Consider the following 27,075-nt stretch of genomic DNA (forward strand, 5'->3'; position numbering starts at 1 on the left):
ATATAGTGCCTGTCAGCTGGATCAGACTGCATTAAGCTATCTTTTTAAAACAACAAAAGTTGAATTCAGTATTTATTTGGGCTAAAACACAGTAATAATATGTATACATGTTTAGACATTAAGCAAAATGTAGATGATTTAAAGTTTGTCAACGTTTTCAGTTCCTGAAAACCTGAAGAACATAAGCACATGGCAGGATGTAAAATAAACCCCTTTTCTTTCTGTTTGTATGCTCATATATTTGTTTATGTTGAATTGTATTATTAAAATGAATATATATGGGTTAACATACTGTAAATATATGAAAAATAACTCATATTTTTATTATACAGATTATCTTTATAAATCATATGGAGTTGCTTGGATTTTTTAAAAATAACACTTCTTGCCAAGTTAGACATTACATATAAATCAGTCTCAGACCAGCCGATCCTGTAAAACTACATGTCTATCATGTAGAACTACATATCCCATGAAGCCTTGTACATCCGGGGAACCGTGCTTGGAAGAAGATACAAAAACTGGTTCCTAGTTTTCATTAGGCAACAACTGGCTACCTACCTGACAGACGAAGGGGACGTGTCATAGTACAACTTGTTCAGGTGTGTGAATGAATGCTTCAGTGTTTTTCTTTTTGACGGAATACATTTACTGAGGTTTTTCTGCTTTTATTGAATCAAAACTGGACAAGTTACCAAACAAACCGACGTCGTTACGTAGCTGTTAGCCACCCGCGGTTGCTACGTAGCCGTTATCTCCTTGGGTTTGTTTTTGTGTAAAAAAGGTGTGTTATTAAGCTGATAAAAACCTGTTTTCCCCCATTTTATTTTTTTTAGAACAAAATTAAATCATGCTGCTTCGTAAAGTGAGCCAGTCTTCAAAACTATGCGGCTCTATTCTCAGGATTCCTCCCGTGCTGTCAGGGTAAGTAACGTTATGATGTAGAGCTGTTATTAAACATGTCGTGTCCTGTTAAGATGATGAAGAGGATCTACTCTGATTTAAAAAGTCACTTCACTTTTCTTGTCTGGACTACAGAGGTCAGCGTCAGGCCGGGGCTGTGGTTTCGGTGCAAAATGCTCGTCTCTACGCCAGCCAAGCTGCAGAGGTAACGTTACAGTAACATAATACAGCATTATAATACATATTCCGAATTTTATTTCGCTTTTGTTCGACATTTAAGAGTGTCTTTGTTGTCCTTATATGGCCCAAGGCAGGGGCAAGCTGATATAACGTTGGTATCCCCTCCCGCCGGATGTAGGGGAAAGTTCACTGGTCACATGACTCACAAAGGTGACACCATTGAAGTGGGTGACACTGCTTTTGTCCAGGACAGTAACAGAAACATTTGAATGGTGTTATGACTCCTTACTGTTTCATATACACCACAATATATCAAGCACAATCATTTTGTTTCACAACATATAGCAGTTGATGTGTTCATGGTTCCAGAAGAGTGTTTGTTCTTCATTATTAACACTTACAAACGTGTTTAAATACACATTTGTTGCTCTTTTGGTTATGGTAAGATGTATATCCTAATTTCCAATGCAATATAGCTGAATTGGCAGCACACATGCCTTCCTTACTGGGTATTTTTGTGAAAATGATTGATTGTTCTGGCAAAATCATGATCAAAATATGTTTATTTGACAAGCCAAATCAAATTTCTACGGTTATCACTTTTTAAACCAAAAGCCAATTGATATAAGCCTCTTTTATTTTACCCAAAACACTCACTCGGGTATATTATACTTGACTTCCTTTAAAATCTCATTTAGATTACAGGTTCACTGTGAGGTACCAGTTCATGATCTGAATAATAAGACCTTAAAGAATACCAGAACCCTGTATATAATCATTCTCTTCTGGAAAATATTACCCGTAGGTATTTTACTGCTGCTGTTATTAACTCAGCTGACTGGCTGTGCCCTTGGCATCACCTTTCACCCAGTTGGAGCTTCTTCTAGCTATGCTGCTTCCCTGGCTGGAAATAGACATTCATTTGTGTTTACTTTGGGTCATAACAATGGATTTTGGATATGGAGGGCTTGGCAATATATCAATATTATATTGATATCGTGATAAGAGGCTAGTTATCACCTTCGATTTCTGACAATGGGATTTTATATCAATGTCTTCCCGAGGTTTTAAATCCTGCATTCCTGAACATGTTCTATTACTTGCTTTTAAACCCTTATGTCTACATTACTTATGATTAGTGATCAAACCTTACAATGTCATTGCAATATCGAGGTATTTGATAAGAAATATAATATGTTGTTTAGCATATCATCCAGCCCTGTTTTACCATCACATCTTTGAATGAGAGAATTTGTCCAACCATGTTGTCATTTTGAGGATTGTGCTTTTATTTGCGCCTGATTTAAGCCTCACTTTCTTCAAGAAGCAAATTTAGATTCCCCTACACTTTTGCTGACTTGATGATCTATTGGAAAGCTCATTCTCTGTTGTCTTCAACCTCTGTTTCCTCTGTAGGCGGTGCTGGACAAGCAGGCAGCAGTGGGCACTGATGCTGCCACTAAAGTGGAAAAGAACACAGCTGCTGTTGTATGTCTATTCTCTATTTCTGTTATTATAAACACAATAAATCTAGGGTCACGTTTGTATTCCACCTTTTTATTTCATTTGTAATTAGACATGATTTACTTCTTTTGACTTCAACAGGAATCCAAATCATTCGCCGTCAACATTTTCAAGGGGCAGGTTGCAACCGCTCAAGTGTTCCCCTACCCCTCAGGTGAACACAGGAGATTTCATTGAAAGCTCTGTAGTAAAGTTGTTGTTGTGGTTGTGAAATAACATTTTGTGTTCTTCGTAGTCATGAACGAGGAGCAGGAGCAGTTTCTCCGAGAGCTTGTGGGACCTGTTAACAAATTCTTCCTGGTAATTCCACCTTTTTTTGGATATATTTCTCTCTGACCTTATGCTCACAACCTCTCTACATCCCTCACACTCACCCCTCACCCTCCATGTTTCTGCTTCCTGTGTGCAGGAGGTGAATGATCCTGCCAAGAACGATGCCCTGGAGAAGGTAGAAGATCACACCATGGAGGGTTTGAAGGAGATGGGGGCGTTTGGCCTGCAGGTGCCCGCTGACCTGGGCGGCCTCGGCCTCACAAACACACAGGTCCGTCTGCCTGATTACTTCTGTGGATATCGACTCGGTAGCACGGGTAGAAATTGTTAAGGGGATAGTTTTGTATAATGGGCAAATGCAATAAATCTAATGGGAAATCCTCATCCCACAGTATGGCAGGCTGGTTGAGATTGTTGGCAGTCATGACCTGGGTGTCGGCATCACTCTGGGGGCCCATCAATCCATCGGCTTTAAGGGAATTCTGCTTTTCGGGAACCCAGCCCAGAAGGAGAAGTACCTGCCTAAACTGGCCACAGGTAAGAAGATGTCTTTGATTCACTGTGGCAGCTTTTCTTTCACGTTTAAAAAAAAAAAACTTGTGTCTGTTTTCACTGTAAGAAATGGAGGAAGAACCTGTGTTATTGTTGTGATTGTTTTGTTATTCATAGTTGATTAATGCTCCGTTAATACAGGACTGTCTACGCCTTTCATTGTTAGTGGCAAGCAAACACTTTGAATGACTGCACTGAAAATATGTTATAACATGGCGTGTGTAACTTCTAAATCATTCTGTCCTCTGTGTCTGTGTTTGACACGCACATGTTCATCCTCCAGGTGAAACCATGGCCGCCTTCTGCCTCACTGAACCGGCCAGTGGCTCTGACGCCGCCTCCATCAAAACCACGGCCGTCCTGTCCCCCTGCGGAGAGTTCTTCACCCTCAGCGGAAGCAAGATCTGGATCAGGTGACGACGCAGCGGCACTATCAGCATTTTTTTCTGTCGCCACGAGGAGGCAACATTGTGCTGTTCAGCCAGTCCTGCAATGTGATCGCTCCAAGCCTTTTCCTAATCTGATTTCCTTTTTTCTCTCTTCAGCAATGGAGGTCTGGCTGAGATCTTCACAGTGTTCGCCAAGACCCCCACAAAGGACCCAAAGACCGGGGAGATGAAGGACAAGATGTCGGCCTTCGTCGTGGAAAAGAGCTTTGGAGGAGTGACACAGTGAGCACAGCTGTTTTTACTTGAATGGAACAGTGATACCTCAACCTGGGGTAATTTCAGGGTAATTTCAGGGTCTTTCTCTTTATCATTTCCCATCTTCTTCATCACACAGTGGCCCCCCAGAGAAGAAAATGGGAATCAAGGCGTCCAACACAGCCGAGGTGTACTTCGATAACGTCCGCGTGCCGGTCGACTGCCTGCTGGGCGAGGTGGGGGAAGGCTTCAAGGTGGCCATGAACATCCTGAACAACGGGCGCTTCGGCATGGCAGCCGCCCTCTCCGGCACCATGAAGGGAGTCATCACCAAAGCAGTGAGTGAACTACCTTCAGCGCCATAATGCACAGGGGTGGATGAATGTTTTTCTGGAGGATTAGCCCCATGACATACTTCTAAAAAAATGTATTCATGCATTGTTGTTTATCCCATCTGCTGTGTTGCTTGTCATGTCTCTGTTGCACCCCACATATCCTTTGCTGTGGGTTTGTGGGAACTTCCCCCTACTATAGTTCACTGTTACTCGTGTCTGCTGAGCAACTTCCTGCCGAGGTTACAGGCGCCAAAATGTGAAGCTCGCTTTGGTCACTCCTGTTCTTGTTCTTAAACAGCTGACGTTTGACTGACTGACTATGTGGCCAAAAGTATTTTGTAATAGCTTAATGTTAATGTTTTCCTTAAAATGTAATAGATGTTGCTGCAGGGATAGGAAACAATAATAACCACCTTTTGCACAATTCAAGTTCTCTCCAAAACAAACCGAGACTAAAATGAACTAAAAATCCAGCCAATAAAAAGATCATTAAACACACAGAGTAAAACTAAATTATAAAGCATAAAGAAAATCACCTATTCAGGGATTCCAGTCGTTTCAAAAATAAATATGAGTAAGTGCAGCTGTTTAGTTTCAGAACCATGTGGCTATCTCTTTCCAACCAGAGCGACATGTTTTTCATCTCGCTACAGGAGAGATGCTCACATGCTCGCCTACTGCCTAACTGAACTTCCTCTTCAGGCACATGATCTACACGCTTCAACATTTCACTTCAAAACGAACTGCTGAGAGTTTGTCGCTGTTATAACATACAGCCAATAACCACAAGTAAAGGAGTACTCATATCTGTTACTATAAATGAAATGCAGTCAAGTAAAAGTATAAAGTGAATAAATGTGTCATAAATGTGAAGTACAGGAACCTCAATCTTAAGTGCTTTACTTGAAATGTTTACTTTCCTGTAGCTATGAATGATGTGTGATGGTGACCTTCCTTTTCCTCTTCCTCAGGTGGACCATGCAGCCAACAGAACCCAGTTTGGGAGCAAGATCCACAACTACGGAGCCATCCAGGAGAAGATCGCTCGCATGACCATGCTGCAGTATGTCACAGAGGTCAGACCATAAAGCCGCATCTGTCCCGCAATCTGATGCACATTCGCCTCAGCATTAACTGAGATTTCATATACTGATTCTAACTATAACCAGCGTGTTACACCAACAAGTCTTACCTCCTGCTTTACTATCAGGGTAATCTAGCACTGGTATTTTTGCTATCTATACTGTTGATTTCCCGTCTTACACTTTAAGATGTTTCAAGCACCCATGCTCAACACATTTAACCACTTTTACGCTTAGACAACAGGATGTCATAGATGCACCCTGACCTGCGGTTTCTGTGTGTTCCTGCAGTCCATGGCCTACATGATCAGCGGCAACATGGACAGTGGAGCGACTGAGTTCCAGATAGAAGCTGCCATCAGCAAGATTTTTGCCTCCGTAAGATTTCACATCACACAACAGTTGGGTCTAACGTGCATCGATAAGCTCATAATCGCCTTGTAAACAGCAGTGGAGAGTACATTTACTCAAGTACCGAACTTAAGTACAATTTTAGATTAGATATTTCCTTTTCCTGCTGCATTATATTTCTATTCCACAACATTTTGAATGAAATATCATACTTTTTAGTTCACAACAATATTTAATGCATACATAATTAATACAGTGATTTGGCCATGCTGCATAATACGTCATTTCAATGCTCATACTGTTACTTAAGGAACATTTGGAACGCAGGACTTTTACCTGTAGTATTTCTACACTCCGGTATAATTCATTCTTACACTTTGGCTCATAAATCCTTTAAAAAATAAACATGTTTCTTTTCCACTTGGGATGTTTTGCAATACCATTACTCCCTCGCGAACTCTCTTGACCTCCGATGTTCCTTTTTCTGTGGAAGCCTGAAGTGTGGATGGAGGAACGAGGCGTCTCTAGGCTTGTTTTTTTTCTAAATGTATTTTTCACAGCAAAAGCTCAATCTGTGTGTTCCTGGTTCAATGTTGCAGGAAGCAGCATGGAGTGTGACGGACGAGTGTATTCAGGTCATGGGAGGCATGGGCTACATGAAGGTGAGTGCTCCGTCTACATCCTGCCTCGTACGATCCCCGAGCGCCCCAGAGAAGATGGGATGTAAAGATTCAAGCAATTTATACATTTGGTTTTACCGCCTGCTTGAATTTCAAATGAATGACTTCCAGCAACGCAAATGCTACCATAAACGGGAAACGACAGGTTTAATTACTAAGTAGTTAACAAATGTAACTGAGAAATCTTACACTTGTTTTAAGTGACAAACTGAGGAGAAAATACTCGGGCTGCCCCCGATTAGTTGAGTAAACTCATTTTTCATTAGTCGAAAAAAAAGAAGGTCCATCTGCGCGCTGCATGTGCTATGACGCTTCAGCCGTAAACCTCCTCAGACTTCATTCAGAGCTGTGCCTCGTTATAAGTTATTTGGTCGGGCAGGATATGCAAAGTGTGAGCATTTAAGGGACGAGCCCCAAAAGGTGACATGTAAACTCCACTGGAAAAAAGGTGCCTCCGTATCCACGCCATCATATCAAAACACAGAGCTTTATTATACCGACAACGTGTGTTCCTTCCTCAGACTCGGGAGGAAAACAGCAGCAGTGAGTCAGGCAGTAGCCTAGCTTTGTAGCAACATACATAAACCCGTAATATATAATCATTCTGAGCTCAGAAAACGATCAATTCAAGCTTTCATTTCCTGATGCAGTTGAATGTGCGGAGGGGTTTTTGCTGACGAGCATATTTTTCGCTGTATCCATTTCCTGTGTAGTGTTTATTGGGTTGTTATATATTCAGATATGAATTATAGAAACTAAACTGTGTGTGTCTCTTGTTCACACACACACATTAAGAATCATTACCGGAGCTTACTCCTGACGGGCGGACCGCTCCGTCCGAGTTATATCCTGTTATAATAAGGATCTTTATCAGCCTTTGAAACTGAAACTGTTTTGAGAGAAGAAAGAAAAAACGTATTGTGATTTTTTTACAGAAATCATAATTTATCATATACGTGAGACGTCGACTAATCACCTGAATTGACGACTATTAGTCGACTAGAAAAATCTTTAGTTGAGGGCAGCCCTAAAAAAAATACCCTTCACAATAAAAGCCAGTTGCCCGGAATTTATAACTCATTAGAAACTTTGGGACCTGGGTTTCCATTAAAGGAATAAAGGTCAATATAGTCAGAGCCCCTTTTCCTGGCCCCAGAAAGTTCTTTCTTGTAGAAATGCAAGAGCCAGAACAACTGTAGGAACTTATAAACTTGAGTTGAGTCTAAATATCTCCTGGATTTCTCATTTGGGTATAGAAAGCTCCTAACATTTTCAGCCATTTTACAAACCCGGAAACTTAATCAGTATTTTTCACAATAAAAACCTGCTCCTAAATATTTTCTTGGCCATACCTGCTCGGTTCAGGTTAGTTTTAGCCCTGGGATGGTACATTTGCCAGAGCTATATGCAATTAATATCAAGAGTAGGACTAGGGAATCACTTTTTTTGTAATTGGTATTTACCATAAAGTGGTTAAAAGGCAGAAGGTAAACAAGAGACATCTCAATTTAACCTTGAGATAAAGCAGCTTTGTACTAAAGCAGGAATACATCACCATAAATCTCTATGCAGTTTACTTGGTGTAGGTATCATTTCACCGCCTGATCGCTCCACCTTTGAATCATCTGTGCAAACAAACACACAAAGCAGTTGTTTGTTTTGGAGCTATCTGGAAATTACCTTGCCTTCTTGGCAGTGTGCAACATTTCCCCCTTCATTTTTCCCGGTACTTATTATTGACCTGGGACTTTTTTTCCACGCTTGCTCTGTGTACATTACATAAGCATACTACCATGTCTCTATTTGATATCATCGTCTTAAGCTTATAATATTTACTTAACACTAGCTTTGCATGCTTTCTTTTAAACGATGTATAACGAGGAGCGGTTTTATCGTTAAGAAAACATTAGGTGTTTATTTTTGTAGATGAGAAGTCACGGTTTTGCGTGTGTGGTCTAAAGTCACATGGTTACTACATGATAAAAAGATGTTGCTACAAATAAACGTACAAGTTCAGTAGAATAGTGCTAGCTAGAGGAAGATTTGTTTGTGTGAAGTTGTGTAGAATAAATAACAATCTTTCAGAATTAAATTACTTTATCGGTCCCGATGGAAAAACCCTGCAGAATTTGTTTAAGATCACCATTGACAGTCCTAGAAGGCCCTCCAGATCTTCAAGGTTTCAAGGTTTCATTGGTCATATGCACAGCAGATACAACGTATATGTTGGCAATGAAAAGCTTATGTCCCGTGCTCCTCCAACAACTCAACATACATGGTGCAAATAAGATAAATAAAATAGTGCAAAAAGAGAGAAGAATATTTACAATAACAACAATAAAGATTTGAGGATGTGAAATATATACATATGTGGAATACATTGAGAGTATTTACTTTACTCTGTTGAATGAGGAGGTATGGACAGATGCATATATTATGTATAGCAGATGTATATGGCAGATATGTATAATATATAGATATGTGTACTATAAAGAGATGTGAGTAGACATTCACAGAGCTCAGGAGTTCAGCAGTCTTATAGCCTGTGGTATAAAACTGTCTCTGAGTCTGGTGGTCTTGGTTCGGATGCTGCGGTACCGTCCCGCCAGACGGCAGCAGACAGAACATCTCAAAAAAATGAATAAGATCTCAACTGGATTTGGACATATCCTTGGTGTTTCTATGCGTTAACTGTAAACAAATTAGATGTGTGGTATGAGCCGTCTAAGAAGTAAAAGGGGAAACACAATCAACCCCCGACTTTGATCACTTCTGCTAACGGAGCATATTTTTGCCTCCCGAGTTTCAGTTTTACCAAGGAAATAAAGTCAGAGCGGTGCCCTGCTCATTACCATTTCTGCTCTTCCGTACCAAAAATGCACCGTTTGCAACCCTAAAATATGAACAGTGCCTTGCGAAATTCTAAAACACAGACAGGAATATAGAAGGTCCCGGTTTCTGTTTGCAGCTTGCGTTTTCACTACCTAGTTTAACTTTTACCATAAGCTGACATCCAAGTGCCTTGACAATATGACAATACGCTCATTGCCTCATGTGTGATTCGTCATGTAAATGCACTTTGTTGAAGTTACACACTTTTTTAATACAGTATACGTTAATAAAACAAACAATACACTTACATACAAAATACAGCTTTAATATGAAGTGAAATACATTTAAAAAGCAAATAATAATCATATGAAATGGGACAGAAAAACAAACCCAAATATTTGACCGACTACAATCAACACTGAACTCAAGAGCAGAATATTCTCAGAAAATGTAAATTTAGTGTCTTTTTTTAATAGTAAATATGGGATTTTTCCAGCTTTATTTGGGTAGGTGTTACATAATACAGTAGACAATAAGGTCTTCCTCTCTGTGTGTCTCTGCAGGACTCTGGAGTGGAGAGGGTGATGAGGGATCTGAGAATCTTCCGAATCTTCGAGGGCACCAACGACATCCTGAGACTCTTCGTGGCCCTCAACGGCTTCCAGGTAACCTGAAACCTCTTTGTTTTTTTGTTTGTTTTTGACTGTGCTTGAGTGATTTGACAGTGTCTGTCTGTCAGTGGAAAAGTACAGAGGTTGTGTGTAGAGGAAGTGAGTTGATCGTGAAGCAACTTCCTTATACCACTTAACACCAGTTTCAGAAAACCTCCTTGTCGATTTCTTCTAAGTAAAGCAGTCTGGATTCCTCAAATAAATTGTAGCCTTTAACTTTTTAGCTTAAATAGAAAAACATAGAGCTTTAAATCTTATTTGTTTAACGTGGATTTAGTGCATATCATAGAGTGAAATTTTAAAAGTTCCTAGTAGGGATGGGCATTCGATTAGATCCATTCAATGGTTGAACTTGAAAATATGCGCTACTGTGCTCTTAAGCAGCGGAGCTTGCAGCTAGAAGCCGGTGCTTATGAACACCGGGCATGAGGCCGAAGGTGACGGGATAAGTGTTCGAGATGGAGACGTCTTTCTCTGCAGACATAACCGTGGTGGCACATTTAAGTGCTGACAAGCACAGGCTGTGTGTCCTCCATCATCTGCCAGTACTCATCGTTCAACTCCAGGATCCTGGCATCTTGAAGCTTGGTCACGGTTCGGTCCGACAGCACAGCAGCAACAGCACAGCAGCAACAGCCCACCGCTGCTCCACCAGCCGATCAAATATCTCGCACACGGAGTTCCACCGTGTTTTACACGACTGGATAAGCCGGTGAGTTGCGAGGCCCATTTGCTCCTGTTTCTTTTGCAGTGCATTGGTTGCTGCAGTGCTGTGATTGAAGTGGCTAACAAGTTTACTAGCCGCTGATATTACCCGATATAGATACAGTGCAAATCCGCCATTTATGGCCAACTGGAGTGTGTGTGCAAAGCAGGCAACGGAAATCCAGTTCACTCTGGTGGGACTGTTGGCAGCAACAATATTGGCCGCGTTGTCATGAAGGCATGCAATAACTCTGTCTTCAAGTCCCCATTGCTCTACAGCTTCATTCATTTTCGCAGCGAGGTGGTCCGCTGTATATCGACCTGGCAGGCTTTCTGTGAGCAGGACCGCTGCGTTAAGTCATCACTGATGCCGTGGCAGGTGATCGTATAGCTCTCAGCTGTTAAAGCCGTCCAGCAGTCTGTGGTTAGAGCAACTCTTTCAGCTGTGCTCAATTCTTTTAACAGCTCCTGCTTCCGTTCTTCGTAGTGAGTTTCTATCAGTCTGGTGATGGTACGTCGTGACTGAATGTGATATGCTGGTTCCAATAAGTTTATCAGTTTTCGAAAACCTTCGCCCTCAACAATACTTAAGGGCGGCATATCCATCTCAATGAACTTGCAGATCCCTTGGGTAATTTTCTCTGCTCGTTGTGCATCACAGCTCCTCCGTGCTAACATCGAGTTGATGCTAGGTTGAGACCGAGAGCAGGACGCACCGCCACTAACCAGGGTCGGATGCACGTTTTTCAAGTGGTACATCATTTGAGTCGTGGACGAGTTGTACTTATATACAGCTTCGCAGTGTTGGCAGTGAACCGAGTCATTTTTAAAATCAAAATGGTCCCGCGCCACACTTCGGCGTGACCTCTTCATGATTACTTTTGAAATACACGGAAACTCCCAGGTATCTGAGTAGGCCTGTGGCGTTTTTTTCAAACATTGCCCCGTGTGGTAAATGTTTGATTGCTGCCACATAGCGAAATTCATTGCAACAGAACCTGCATTAGTTTTATCGACAAAAAATGAATTTCATCGACGAAATTCTTAATGATCAATTAATCGATCGTCGATTAATCATGCCCATCCCTAGTTCCTAGTCCTGAATTTATAAATTAGATAAAGCTAAACGAAATCTGATTGTGACCCATTTCTAACATCATAAACTGAGGTGTTAGAGGACATCGTGAAATATCTCACCCTAGATTGACACTATTTTACAATAGTGTGTCAATGATCCTGAGATGACCCCTAGAAACGGTTCTGCTGTTTCAACAGTGTGCTTTGTAAGCCAATGAAAACCTGACTTAACATCAAATGTGTTTTGCCACAACATCAGATATTCATGACCTAGTAACCTCTTTAGTAAGAACAGAATAAACCTCAGTTAATATCCTGTGTAGCTTAGATTAGTTTCACCACCACCAATTGTCAAGTTTCCCCAAAGACATGAGTAACCTTCAGATGTACACACAGTCACGCAGGATCCCATCACTTGTTTCTGAGATTCTGACCGAGTGAGCTAGCTCAGCAATAATCATCATTAAATAATGTGTCCCTCCCTCCAGAATGCTGGGAACCAGTTGAAGAGCTTACAGAAGGCCATGAAGAACCCCATTGGCAACGCTAGTTTGCTGGCAGGAGAAATCACCAAGAGAGCCAAAAGGTTGCGTCACAACCACAAACACAAACCCACACCCACATAATTTACACTGTCTGTCTGGGGGATGAGATGCCAAACTGTTTTCCTTCAAAGAACTGGGAAGTGAAAGTAGACACATTTGCACAACTCGCATGTATTTTGTAAAATGTTCTTTCATACTGTGAAGTTATTTCACTGGCACTGTGTTGATCAGCAGTACTGATGCAGCACAGATTATTTGCACTTGCTCAGCCATGTCTTATCTATCAGTGTCTTCTTCTGTTGTTTGTAGAAAGGCGGGTTTCAGCACAGGTCTGACTCTGCAGGGCTCTGTGCATCCTGAGCTGGCACACAGCGGAGAACTGGTGTGTTAAACCTTTCTTTGGTTTAAAACTGAGGCATTTATTTTACACTTTTCCTGCTATTTATATGGGACTCTTCTGCATTTTTGACTGAAGTTATTTATTACATTGTATTTGCAGACCACTAAAGCCATCGAGCAGTTCGGCGCTGTCGTCGAGGAGCTGCTGATCAAACACGGCAAGAAGATCATTGGTGAGTGTGTGTGTGTGTGTGTATGTACATTCCTAACGCATGATCTGTCAATTTATTAGTAGCTTAAAGTGTCTCGGTGGCGTCTTAATAACAGTAATACATTTTATATATCGAGCGCTTTTTAAGAAACTCGGTGACACTTTACAGTCTTCCACACAGGTTGCCCATACCTCTGTCCAATAGGCTGGCATTGTGGGATTTGTAGTCTTTTAAATCCACTGACTACAGAGGTTGCCACAATGTTATTTGACCTTTTCGCAGGAAAAAAAAAAACGTGTCTCGGAACAGATTCCTTTTAGATTCAGTCATCCCTTTCTGCTACATGTATTCATTTCAGACGTTCGGAAATCTTTGTCAACTTTTTCTGTTGCAGATGAACAATTTGTCCTGAAGAGAGTGGCAGACGGTGCCATCGACCTCTACGCCATGGTGGTGGTCCTGTCCAGGTACGACAAAACATTCAAACTAGAAATAAAAACAAGTCTCTCCGTCCCCCTTTCGCTCTTTCACTTCCTCTCTGCTTCAAGCTCCCACTCATGTTCTTTCTGCTGTACTTTTATCCCACCTACATACACCACACACAACAATTTGTTTCCTCTCCCTCTCTGCAGGGCCTCACGCTCTCTGAGTCAGAGCGGCCCTACAGCTCAGCACGAGAGGATGCTGTGCGAGACCTGGTGTGTGGAGGTAAGACCACAGAAGCCAAGGAACGCTTCATAAAAATGAGTTATAGCATTATCTCTTTTCTAGATTTACCTCTTTAGTTTTCTGGATGATTTTCAGTGCTGGCAAAAGCTTTTTATTTACGCGCAATTATTTTGAGATGTGTTTCATCAATTGATTTAATGCTCCTTCTGTCCCTCAGGCCCATGACAGGGTCATGAATGACATCAAGTCCCTGCGCTCCAGCGAGTCCAGACAGCTCTTCAAGAACATGAGAGCCATCTCTGCAGCCGTGGTGGAGACAGGGGGAGTGGTGGCGCCTCACCCTCTGGGTTTCTAAACGCACCACGCTGAATCAGAATCAGTCCGTTTTTTTTTTCTACATCTCTAACCAGGTTAAGGGTCATTTAGATCAAGTCCTAAATGATCATCCATTTTGTTATTGCCATAGTTGCTCACACGTCACACATCAGTACCTTTGTTTCTGCTTTATTGCACCTACAATTTCGGGATGAATGATTTACACAGAAAGCAGTCTGATTTGTTTTATTGTTATTACTTTGTACTGTACAATGTCGACTGCATTTCTGTGTCTCAGAACATGTTTTTTTCTCACTTATTTATGCAATCTAACTGAAGAATTTGAGGTTTCCATCACAGCTGTATTGTTAATTTATATGAATTATAAATTAGCTATTTGAAATTGGTCGATAGGAGAGAAAAATCCAGATTTCCACACATCATTTAGCCCTTTTACCACCTGGATTTAAAGAAGTAGATGTCTCCGATGTGTGCATGGAGCTTGAATAATGTCACCATGTATTCTTTTCAAACATTGCTATGGTTTTGTTTGGAAGAAAGTATATATGTCAGTGTAACTTTGAGGAGCAGAGGCCAGTGAACAGAGAAGGATTTCACTTATCTGTTTTAAGGGATTTTAATGTAATGGCAGTTTTTTTTTCCTCCCACTTTCATTTATACACTTATCTAGAATGTGTTCAAAGGTATATAACGGTGTGGTGCTTTTGTACTTGAATGCCTTTCTGTATGTTAAGCTAACTGTTCATCACAGGAGCATTATTAAGCAAACCCTTTGCCTTAGAAACCGGTTCACAGATGCTGTTGCAAGGTCCTGCTGTGACTTAACATAAAGAGAACTTGTTTTTTTTTTAACAAAAAAGGTAAGGTCAACTTCACTGTTTACCAATACTTAACTCACAGTTCACATGTGTGTATTGTCTCATCTAAAGGTAGCGGGCAGCATCAATTGTAGAACTGTTAAGTCTGCATACCTGGTGCTTTAAATAAATCATTTCTGGTACAATAAATGCACTCAATTTGAATCTTCTCTGCTAATCAATCATGAAACTTAAAATAGATCTGCAGTCTTCCCTCCTATAGCCTGTACAGTGATGATCAATGCTGCTGTTATGTAAGAAAGTAAACTGTCAAACATGTTCATTTGGTTGACATGTTAAGATGATCACATGCCTCTTCGTGTTATAAAGAATGTCTCCTTTCATTTGGAGTCGGTGTTTGTGCAGATCTTCTTTCAGGGTTTTGGTATAATAACACAGCCTAATAATGAGATTAATAAATAAAATATAAATTAATCTGCCAGATTGCTTGTCTGTCTTTATTTGCATCCCTGGGAGCAACCAATGTCCATATTCTATTTGATGATTTGCGTATATAAAGTCCCAGTTATTTAAACACTTTATCACTATCTTTGAATGTGGTTTTCAAAAGGCCAAACTTCTCATCATTATTTGTTCCTGTAGGCTACAAGCTTTAGTAACTTAGAAAACAAACAGATGTAATGCTCTCCCCGCCAAAAAAAAGTCTTCCTGTCTCCTGAGTTCGCATACATTATGCAACTGTGCTTTCCATTTCTGCAGCCTAATCTATTCCAGAGCATTCACACTTTACAAGAATGCCAGTAAGTGCTTCGCTACCAGCTAGCTTCTGGTGCTTATCTGCGGTTTGAAATGAAACAGGAATCCCCTTCTGTCAATATATACACACTGACAGTTTTGTCGGTGCGAGACTGAAAGCTTAGGAAGGCTGTGGTTCAAATGTTGAGAAATTCCCCAGCAAGTGTGTCTTTGTCTGACTTGAAACTAACAGAGGAGCTCAAAGCAGCCACCGTGTGAGAGTCCACAAAATCAAAAGTCCTAGTTTGCATGTGCTCCCCACTGACTGCAAATGAACTTTGCAGTACCAGTAGCCTACATCTAGAGTGGGTAAGCATTCTGAAGAAGAGTAGAGCAAATCAGCTTTTGCTTTTTGTAAACTGTATATAATGATAGACATATGTTTATTAACTGGAAGGCTAATAGTTAGCTGTATAAGAAGATGAATAATGGTATCACACCCATCTGGGTCCATTCAAAGGAAAGCTAACCAGTTAAGTGTCATAGAGAGTCAATACGGTTAAACGGCTAACCTAATGCTAGCTAACACAATCACCAATCACCTATATCTGTGTTGTTTCGTTAATAGAACCACCTGAAATCTGTTTAATTGATGTAAAAGTTACATTTTAAACTGAAAAGGCTATAGTAAGACACTATTTTAATGTTTGGGCTAGCTGTTTCCCACTTTGTAAAACCAAGCTAACGTCTCCCTCGTGTAAGAGACGTTGTTTTCGATTCAATACCAGGGCCAGGGTCCCAGATTTTGACCAATGTTGATACAGTCCTTTGTGTATAACAGTAGCTATATCATGTTGGGGAGAAAATGTGTCATGATTTATTTTCTTCTGAAGATATTTAATCAGCTTACCATGGCCTACCACCAAATAACATGCTAACATTATCATTTCTCTTATCTACTTTCTGTTCTCTCAGTCCTCTCACATTCTGGCGTGTTTTAATGTTTAGCAGTCATTTTACTCCTTGTAACCATTCAATTCACATTTTTTTTAATATATTAACAGGGTTAAGAACACATGAAAACAACATTCACAAGAGGTTAAAATTTAAATATCCAATATCATCCATTCCAGTCATTTTACTCCCAAATGACTGAAGGTTCTTTGTGGCTTTGAGGTCGGCCAAGGGACCTGAAGACTTGAGGCTTAAATGTCTGGGCAAGCCAGAAAAATGTACAACGAGAACTTCCCATTTTTTCTGATGGTATTTGAATGTTCGCTCTGTGGGCAAATGATCAAAAACACTGTAGTGCAAAAATGCTGATGCCTTGTTACCAGGTCTCAATACCATGATATCCAAAGTGGTTTCTTTATGTCCGTGCAGGCTTGAGCTGAGTCACTTTTGATAATACTCCTGCTGCTGGATAATCCTGAAATTGACCTGCTTTTTTCTCCGTCAGGCATTGTCCGTATCACATTCAATTGAGGAACCTCTGACTGATATTGCCGTTGTTTCCTGTTCCTCTTGGTCTTGCAGGGGCTGTAGGGAGATGATCGTCTGTACTGTCAGTGTTCGCTCCCTGTGGGGAAAAAGAGAGTAAGATCACCTGATATAACACTAAGCAATGTGCAAATGAACATATTTTGTTTGTTTCCTATCCAACACATTAAGAAGGGAAGTATTTTACTGTGGTTTCATCCTCAAATTATGCAAAAAAATAACCGTTTCAATTTGTCATACCAGAATTTAGTCATATGTGATAACGAAACATATGCAAATCTAGAAGTTGAACACCACTGTAGGACTCAAGACAACTTTTCGTGATATTAATCACCCTTCTCTTTTAGATTTACATTTTTCTTGCTCTGTTTCAGCACTTACCACTCTGATCACTTTTCTCTAAATGTTTGTTGTTCTTAAGAATGTGTGGAGAAGTGCTTATCAAACAGTAAATGAAATATATTAGGCCTGGGAGGAAAGTAACACATTTCTATAATAGATACACTGTGGTTAAATGATTTTTTCAGCAAGAAACACGTTTATTTTGGTAGCATATGACCTTTTTTTCCCCACAGTTTAGTCATGTCATGACTTCATGAGACAGTAGTAGAAGAGTAGAAATTTAAATTAATATAGGTTTTCTCCATTATCTTTTTCCATAGTTAAATGACAAAAAAGGAGCACCACTTTGTGACAATTTGTTATGACTTTTATAATAAGTAATCTACATCATCAGTATAAATGATAACAAATTAGGGTTACCAGATTGTAAAACTTTGGAGTTTGGACTTGTTTTTATCTATCGCTTTGTGTATTTGCATATATGGGCACTTATTAGGAAGTGATCACTCCTGAAAATATATTATTCACTTACATTGCTCACATTGATACGTCATTACAACTCATACCCTCTTTTTAAGGGTTCCCTTTAGGAAATTGTCCCCATTTATGTATGGATTTTAGGTCAAAAAGAAACAAAACAAGTCTAACACATCTTTTGGACATACCGTGGTGTGTGTTGGGTGGGTGGCCAGTTGGCTCGCACTGTCCAGCCGAGGACCCTCTTCAAGTATTGGGAACAGCAGGGGAACGTGTGACCCAACTGCTCCATTAGTTCCTCTTTACGCAATCCATATACAACCGGTGCAACACACTGAGCCAAGCTGAAGAAAGCGAAGATAACCACGGCTGCCAGCTCTTTAGTCTCCTGTTGGATGAGTGTCCGGTTGATCAACACCGTCAGCACAAAGTTCACAAAGTTAGGGAGGATGTAAACCGCCAGCTGGCTTCCATGAAGGGCGATCGTCCTGCACCCGGCCTTATTGCGCCGATTCAAAACCCCCAATTTCCTTCCTTCCAGTAGAATCCTCACATAGCTGTACAAAATGAGTACCGTGCACACACCTATGAACAGCACCTTCTGCAGCTGACCTTTTTTAAGCTGTTCCCTGCCACACACACCATTATAGTCAGCCTGGGAGTCCGGCTGGAGGAAGAGACTGAGGGGATTGACCAAAGCCAAGATCCAGGTGAGCGCACCCAGCATCCAGGGCCAGCGCCGCGCGGTGAAAGTCGAGCTGTAGCGCATGGGGTGGCACACCGCGCAGTAGCGGTCCAAAGCCATCACCGTGAGCGTCAGGAGGATGTTGGAGGCGCTACTGATCAACACGGTGAGCATGGCCAAGCAGGCTGAGCGCGCAGGCCGGGCGTCGAGGTGGATCTGGTAGTAGAAGACGCTGCTCATTGCCAGGTGGACCAGCGCGGACACCAGGAGGTGGAAGATCAGCACGAAGCGCGCATGACTCCGCAGACGCTCCACGCGAAGTATGGTCCAGTTGATGATGAGGTTGAAGAAGAGCAGCACCGAGAAAGACAAGGTGGACACGTAGAAACGCACGCAGGGGTAGTCCGGCACTTGTGTTGTGGCTGCTGTGCTGTTCGCAGACATTATTCCTCAGCTGGGTTCGGTTGGATTCACAGGATGAGGATGAAGAAGAGGAGGATGATAGGAGTGGAGTTGGTGGGAAGGAGAGTTTGTCCCCCGCATGATCCTCTCCAACTGCTGTCTCACTGACTACTGAGTCAATGAGATCAACTGTTCTCAATAGTGTAGTGTGCTTAGAGTAACGCATGCAGCAGTAGGACGTCTGATGGCTGTTATATTTTAACCATATGCTGCCACCTTCTGCTGACGGCCGGAACAGCTGGCCAGTAGGGTGACGCTACTGCCTTATGCGTTGCATGTAAAATTAATGGGAATCTCAGGTGTGTTATTAAGAATAGAAAATGTGACACTTTTCCTGCTCCAAAAGCTGCCTCAAAGCTGCGGGAGACGTCAAAAAGAGTGTCCCTGCACATGGCACTGTCCAAATCAGGTCATAGTTGAAATCACCTGTGTGAATGCCATGGGCTGATAGTGAGACAACGGGCCGATGGGAACATGTCTCTTGTAGTCATTTAGTGTCTCTTTGAATTCATTTTGGACTTTAATTACTTTCTTGTAGTCATTTACTGCTTATTATCGTCATTTTTGAGTTTCTTTGTGATAGTTTTGTATCTTTTTGTGAATCTAGGAGATCCCGTTACATTTTAGGCCCATGATCTCCTCTTAAGTTATCCTTCCATGTTTATGTTTTCAGGATGTGAGTTTCGAAATACGTACAGTCAGGTCCATAAATATTTGGACATTGTCACAATTTTCATTATTTTGGCTCTGTACACCTCTACAATGGACTTGAAATTAAACAATAAATGTGCCCTTTAAGTGCAGACTTTCAGCTTTATTTTGAGGGTATTTACATCCAGATCAGGTGAATGGTGTAGGAATTACAACACATTTTATCCAGGGTATCCTCTTTTTAAGGGACCAAAAGAAATTGGACAATTGGCTGCTCGGCTGTTGCAGGCCTGGTGTGTGTTATTTCCTCATTAGTTCATTTAGAAGGAGCAGAAAAAAGGTCTAGAATTAATTTCAAGTGTGTTATTTGAATGTGGAATGTGTTGCTGTCAACTATCAATATGATAGAAGATAGAATGAAACCCTCTTTATTTGTCACATACATGCACACAGCAGAGCACACACAGTGAAATTGGTCCTCTGCATTTAACCCATCCTAGTACTAGGAGCAGTGGGCAGCTATTGTGCAGCGCCCAGGGAGCAATGGGAAGGGGGGATTGGAGGTGTCCGGTGCCTTGCTCAAGGGCACCACAGCAGGGCCTAGGAGGTGAACTGGGACCTCTCCAAGTAGCAGTCCACTTTCCATATTGCAAGTCTTGAACCGGCGACCCTATGATTCCCAGTCCAAGCCCCTACTGAATGATCCACTGCTTTGAAGTCCAAAGAGCTGTCACTATCAGTGAAGCAAGCCATCATTAGGCTGAAACCTAAAAAAAAATCGGAGACATACCAAAAACATTAGGTGTGGCCAAATCTAACATTCGGTATTCTTGAAAAGAAAGAATGCACTGTTGAGCTCAGCAACACCAAAAGACCTGGAAGACCATAGAAGACCACTGTGGTGGATGACAGAATAATTCTCCTCCTGGTGAAGAAAAATCCCTTCCAGATCAAGAACAATCTCCAGGAGGTGGGTGTATCTGTGTCAGAGTCAAAAATTAAGAGAAGACCTCACCAGAGTAAATACAGAGGGTTCCCCACATGATGTAAACGTTAGTGATCCTCAAAAACAGGAAGGCCAGATTAGAGCTTGCTCAAACCCATCTAAAAGAGCCTGTACAGATCTGGAAAACATCCTATGGACAGATGAGACAAAGATCAACTTGTGCCCGAATGATAGGAAGAGAAGAGAATAGAGAAGGGAAGGAACTGCTCATGATCCGTAGCGTACTCCTCACCAGTGAAGCATGGTGGTGGTAGTGTTATGGCGTGGGCATGTTTGGCTGCCAATAAAACTGCCTCCCTTATATTTCATGATGATGTGACTGCTGACAAAAGCAGCAGGATGAACGCTGAAGGGTTTCGGGCAATATTATCTGCTCATATTCATCCAAATGCTTCAGAACTCATTGTGCGGCTCTTCACAGTGCAGATGGACAATGACCTGACGCATACTGCAAAAGCAACCAAAGAGGAATTACTGCAATGGCCAAGTCAATCACCTGACCTGAATCCAATTGAGGATGCATTTCACGTCCTGAAAACAAAACTGAAGGGAAACCAAAAGAACAAGCAGGAACTGAAGACAGCCGCAGTAGTGGCCTGGCAGAGCATCAGCAGGGACGAAACCCAGCATCTAGGGATGTCTATGGGTTCAAGACTTCAGGCTGTCATTGACTGGAAAAGGTTTGCAACCAAATATTAAAAGTGACAATTTTATTTATGATTATGTTACTTTGTCCAATTACTTTTGGTCCCTTAAAAAGAGGGATACAGCGTATAAAACGTTTTATAATTCCTACACCATTCATCTGATTTGGATGTAAATACCGTCAAACTAAAGCTGAAAGTCTGCACTTAAAGCACATATGGAGTTTTCGATTTCAAGTCCATTGTAGAGGTGTAGTGAGCCAAAATAATGAAAATTGTGTCAATGTCCAAATATTTAGGGATCTGACTGTATGTATTTAAAAGTCGACATTTAGAAAAAAAATCTGAAATTTGAAAAAAAGTCAGATCTTTTCTGAAAAAAGTGATCATTTTGTAGCAATAGTTCGAAAATCAAATTTGGAAAAAGAATCTGAAGTTTGAAAAGAAAAACAAAAGGAAAAAAAAGACTGGGAGACAAAAAGTGGCCTCCCCTGGTGTCGCCATCAGCCGACCTTTACAGCTTTTCTTACTTAGTTTTTCAATTTGTCAAGCAATTGTTATCCTCTGTTGTGTAATGCTCACCACAGCCTCAGAGAGTCGCTTTTGTGTTTTAGACCTGAGTGTTTTTTGTTTTACCCTTCCGCAATCCAAACACCTGCAGGAAATGTCATTATGCTGCCCCCAGTTTCTCATTTGGTTGTCAATTTATTTTAAAGGACATGTAAACAATCACTAGTGTGTTTCCACCTGAAAATGTTTGCATAATTCCACCTTTCATAGATCACCAGTATAATCCTTTATAACATCAATGAATGCATAATATGTGCTATTACTGAGCTCCATTAGGTATGGCTATTTGTCCAAACAAATTAAAGTCTGAATGTCGAAGTGCAATTTCAATTTCATGTAAAGTTGCCTCCTGGATAATAAAACCTGTTTGTCCTGCTTTTAATCATATTCAACCGATGTGCTTTTCCCCCTTAATGATTGACACCACACTCTCTCCCATAACTTAATCTATGATCTAAAGTGACCATAATAAACATACTAGTATGACTGTCATTTTTGACTATTTTGGAGGAGATTTAAAGTATTACAGTAAATTGTTTGATACATTATAATCATTTGTAAACACAATTAGGTCGCATGATGTCTCCCCTATCCTGGACCAAATGGACAACTTGTGCACATTCTTTATATTTTCGGCTGCCTTTATTTGGCCAGTCTTTTATAGCAGTTTATAACAGTTTTGAACTACATTAACCTTTCCAAAGTCTGTCTTTTACTCATGGAAATGGATAGTTTTGCATCGCTGCAATGAGTGTGTGTATACATACACACACTCATTGCACAGACACAAACACGTTTGTGTGTGTCTCTGGGGGCGGGGGATTTGCAGAGAAATAGAAACCTATGCAGTGCGGTGATGTGGTTGTTTTCCACACAGTGAAGCTTGGTGGATGGAGTACTCTTTCTTTTGACTTACCTACACAAGAAACCAGCGAAAAGGTAAGAAAACGTTTGTATAAAAGCCTATTTGCAGTCTGTGGCTGATGCTGAACGTGAAGCTCATAACAAACGTAAGATTAGGTATAATTTGACTTTCAAACAGATATATTCTTTTAATTGTATTGAAGTGAATTCACTTTATAATTAACGTAAACAATGATTAAACATGTGTTGCTCAGTATGAAAGGAAGAGATGCCATGCTATGTGTGTGTAATAACCAAGGATGGCAAGCTTCCGTGGCCACGTTACTTTTCAGTCGAGAGACAAGTGGAAAAACCCATAGGCTATGTCTGCCTACTATCATGGCAGTCAGGTTGTAATGGAAATGTTGGATTTAATCATTTTACACGGATATTTGGCTTTATTTCATGTTCACTGCATCATGGCAATTAACAGTAGTTATATTTTCAACGTAAATGCTAATAATTTCCCCTGTCTCACAACTTTAACTAGAAGGCAACCTATAAAATCAAAGCTAGTTAGCTAATTGGCTAGCTTGAGTTTTCTAGGCTACATTATGCAAAAGTCTAGTTTTAAAAATAAATAAATTAAAAAACTGATTGGAAATTTGTTTAAGTAAAGTGGTGAATAATAAAGATGTTTTGATATTGAAATAGCTTTTACACTCATGTATTCTCAAATTGAGGCTAACAGTCGGCACATGTCAGTGGCTAACTAGCTAGTGAAGCTACGTCTAAAATTAGCTCGATAATTAGCTAGCTTACTATTTCTATGTGATGATATGAAGAACGACAAACATCGTGATGTATAAGCAGCCTGTATGATTTAGAATATCATTTCTATTTAAAATGTGTTGCTCAAAGGTTGTGTCTTATAAAATCAAACTGGTGTTGCACTTGACATGCGCCAGCCGGAAATGACAGTTAAGCTCGGTTTATGCTACAGCGATACAAAACTATTGGTGGCAAAACTATTATCATTTTGAAATACTATTATTTAGTGCAGATCAGTCAAATTAAAATTGTGTTCACAGGTACATTTTCTATTGTACAAATCTGTTGAGAAATGGCTGATGAATAAAGTTGAGTACCACACCAACAAATCAATTCACTACAGCCACTTGAGGCAGAGATGATGGACATTTTCAGACTGCTTTCCTGTTAATGAAAAATGTTGGAGTTAAGGTCATCATGGGTTTCCAAAGCATTGTGTTCTTACTTTGCCCTGCACATATAACTGTCATGCAAAACAAATTAAGGTGACTGTATCACAGGGGAATAAGTGTGAAGCTGCTGTGACTTTTCCAAGCATGGGTACTTGAAAATGCAATCAGAAGAGCACCACCTGCTGCCTGTCTGTGATAAGGATACCAGCACATTCCCAAGAACTCTTGTTTATACTTTTTAGTTTAGCACGCTGTTTGTAGCTTACATGAACCAGAAAACACCCTGGATTACAGGTTTAATCAGCACCACTTTGGGTGGTATTGTATAAAGTAGTCTGCTAACGTCTTCCTGGCTTAACCAAAAGATAGAAAGCCAGTCATTTCTGTTTCTATATTTTGCTCTTCTATTTTTCAGACATGGCCGTCCACCAGCAGCCGACCCAGGTGGTGACAGTGATGCGCACAGCCCAGGGCCCTGGGTCATGGAGCACCGGCCTCTGTGATTGTTGCATGGATATGAGCAGCTGTAAGTAAACCCAACAAACCAAATATGTGGCCTAACGCTCAAAGTTCAATTTTCAACAAAATATCAAGCAAAACTGTTCTCAAAGAATACACCAAAACAATGTGTCTCAAGTCAGGCTTCCCATATTGTTCTTTTCCTTCTCTTCTACCGTAAAGGTTGCTGTGGTTTTTGGTGCTTCCCCTGCATGCAGTGTCAGACTGCCGGTGATCATGGCTGGTGCTGCTGCATGCCACTCCTGGACGTCTGTTGTGTGGTGTCCTGCTTACTCCGCTCCTCCATCCGAGAGCGCCATGATATTCCGGTATGAGCAAAACGGCACAACTGTCTTAGATGCAGTCACTACATTTTACAGCTTGGTTAAAAATATTAGTGTGGTCTGAGCTGAACTTGGCATGACTGGCATTGCCGTCGGTATTATGCCATTGATAAGGGGATCTAGTTTAATATATTTATTCACAAAATGCTAATTTAACTAAGGAAGTTCCAGTCTAGGAACTGTCCTGTTACAAAACCTGTTGTTGTGGTTTTTCCAATGTGTAATGACAAATTAATACCCAATATCCAGTACCCACTGTTTAGCAAACCTGAGGAGCTTAAATTTGCAATATCAGGTTTCTTGTTAGGGAAAAGATTTACAAAGTCAGGCAGTTTCATTGTTTGCATGAATTATTTTGTGAGGGCCGATCCTGTACTGCACAAAATGTTACGTGACCTTAACTGCGGTGTGGTCTGTGTGCTTTTCATTCGGAGTATTCAAACTACCAAATCAATGAGGGATTGCTTAATACTAAAACAAATATACTTTTGCGTAATAGTTTATAGCCTCGCTCTGAAACCCTCTGAAGTTTAACCCATTCTTGAGAGCTTTGTAAAAGTTATAAATTGAATTCCACTCGAATGGTATTACGTTTTAAAATGCCATTGTCCTGCTCAGCAAACAGATATCAATGCCATGGCAAAACACACAATTTGTTGTATACATATGTGGAAATGGGAGGGAGGACAGCAGAATGGTGGGGATGCAAGGACCAGAGATTTCAATGTTGGGAAAGATGGAATACTTTGTTAACTGTTTAACGCAACAGTGATCTTGGAAGAGAAGTAAAGAATACATAATACAGAAAGGTTGAAGAGGAAGTGTACTACGATGAAAGAGGAAGCACAGGTGGCCTGTGAAAAACCGCAGAGAGAGAAAGAGGTACAAACAAGTGATCTGGAGCACCTATAGAAGTTTTTTACCTGAAATGTATGGTGTTGGAGATAGATAATGTTATTTTAGCAACATGTACAGAAAGGTGGTTGGCCGATACCGAAGTTAAGAATAACAATTTTTGCCGATGGCCGATGTTTTACTATGTAACCTGTAATAGTAGCATAATGCAGACTAAGGCAGCCTATCCCTTTAATACAGAGAGTGGGGGATACGAGTGTGCATGTGTAAGAGCAAGAGAGAGGTTGAGCGAGCCATAGTAAGTTTCTGGAAGTTAACAGGAGCAGCAGCAAGTATAAAAAAGTCACAAATATAAACGACGGCCTCCCAAGAACACTGAATGATGGATTTAATTTACCAATCCTGCAGACACCTGCTACACGGGGTGGAAGTCCTGCAGCATGAGCAGCGTGCAGCAGCAGCTCCTCACAGAGGAGAGGAGAGCAGACGCCCCCCTCCCTCCGAATGACTTGAGAATCAGAATCCCTTTATTCGTCCCACAGAGGGGAAATTAAAATTTGCTTTAAAGTTACGGTAGACCCAAAGTCACTGTTCCAATCCTTCAAAATGATGCCCTGACTTCAGATTTGGTCCTTCAGATTCAAAAACAACGACGACTGCCATCGGTGATGTCACCTTATTTACAGATGTGCCGATGGTGGTAAATAGGGTTATAATCGGCATCCCTAGTCCTTACTTAGAAACAAAAATGTCTGCAGAGAGACTCAGTCAGGGAGTTGCTGAAGAATGTAGTGAAGCATTGAGCAGTTCAAGAAGAAGAAAGGGAAGTGACAAAGACGACTCCTAATGCATGTTCTCCTGGCATCTAAGTGTAAATTCTAATTATACTACTCAACTTGGGTCATTTACACCTGTAGTGTCAGTAAAGATCTGTTAATGTGGCAGCGACTCTTAATTCTATTGCAATATTTGAGTGAGTTCAATAAATGATCTGCCGTTTCAGTACGTCTCTGAACACCATCGTTTTGACTTTCGGATTCATCCTGTCTCTTGTTCCTCATGCAGGGCTCATGCTGCGACGACTGCTGCAAGTTGCTGTGGTGCTACACGTGCGTCTGGTGCCAGATGCATCGTGAGGTGAAGATAAGGAATAACCGACCCATCAACACCGCAGTGATCACCTCGCAGGTTTATCCAGGATAGGATAAACCTGTTTTGTTTGTTGGCTAAGGGTTTGTCACATGTTTGAGCCTACTAGTTCTGCTTGCAATGCCATTTGTATACCTATATATCGACTTTTGGCTTTAAGCACTTAGTAGCGATGTGCCATTTGTAACGCCTAGATTTTATACTTAACTTGAGATTCACTGTTTAAGCCAGAGTTAGTATGTTAGCTTGTTGGATGTTGTCATGTTTTTGTATTACCTTCGATTCCGTCTGGGCAATAAAATACTGCTACTTTAGTTAACAAACTACGTCTTGCAAAAACTCTCCAATTCTTTTTTAAGATGA

The 27,075-nt window shown here is 40.9% G+C and overlaps 3 protein-coding genes across 3 annotated transcripts; 2 read left to right on the forward strand and 1 right to left on the reverse strand.

Annotated features, from left to right (window-relative positions):
• The first annotated feature begins 486 nt into the window (after nt 1-486).
• acadvl (acyl-CoA dehydrogenase very long chain) lies at nt 487-15,209 on the forward strand. Its single transcript, XM_063900924.1, has 21 exons — nt 487-602; nt 837-924; nt 1,039-1,108; nt 2,500-2,571; nt 2,689-2,761; nt 2,843-2,907; nt 3,017-3,151; nt 3,273-3,417; nt 3,716-3,845; nt 3,978-4,103; nt 4,216-4,414; nt 5,383-5,487; nt 5,785-5,871; nt 6,444-6,506; nt 9,920-10,021; nt 12,298-12,395; nt 12,664-12,736; nt 12,854-12,926; nt 13,300-13,372; nt 13,538-13,613; nt 13,792-15,209. The coding sequence occupies exons 2-21, from the start codon at nt 851-853 to the stop codon at nt 13,927-13,929; spliced, it is 1,977 nt and encodes a 658-aa protein (XP_063756994.1). The 5' UTR covers nt 487-602; nt 837-850; the 3' UTR covers nt 13,930-15,209.
• Nucleotides 15,210-16,157: 948 nt separating this feature from the next.
• On the reverse strand, nt 16,158-19,064 carry zgc:194312 (uncharacterized protein LOC794943 homolog). The gene is made up of 2 exons (XM_063900925.1): nt 17,971-19,064; nt 16,158-17,042 (listed from the first exon to the last, which is right to left on the reverse strand). Exons 1-2 carry the CDS (start codon nt 18,909-18,911, stop codon nt 16,919-16,921), a joined length of 1,065 nt encoding a protein of 354 aa, XP_063756995.1. The 5' UTR covers nt 18,912-19,064; the 3' UTR covers nt 16,158-16,918.
• Nucleotides 19,065-22,513: 3,449 nt separating this feature from the next.
• ponzr1 (plac8 onzin related protein 1) lies at nt 22,514-27,038 on the forward strand. Its single transcript, XM_063900505.1, has 4 exons — nt 22,514-22,739; nt 24,282-24,392; nt 24,548-24,693; nt 26,629-27,038. The coding sequence occupies exons 2-4, from the start codon at nt 24,284-24,286 to the stop codon at nt 26,764-26,766; spliced, it is 393 nt and encodes a 130-aa protein (XP_063756575.1). The 5' UTR covers nt 22,514-22,739; nt 24,282-24,283; the 3' UTR covers nt 26,767-27,038.
• The last annotated feature ends 37 nt before the right edge of the window (nt 27,039-27,075 follow it).

This window comes from Eleginops maclovinus, chromosome 14, assembly GCF_036324505.1.
Source record: "Eleginops maclovinus isolate JMC-PN-2008 ecotype Puerto Natales chromosome 14, JC_Emac_rtc_rv5, whole genome shotgun sequence".
Taxonomy (NCBI): Eukaryota; Metazoa; Chordata; class Actinopteri; order Perciformes; family Eleginopidae; genus Eleginops; species Eleginops maclovinus.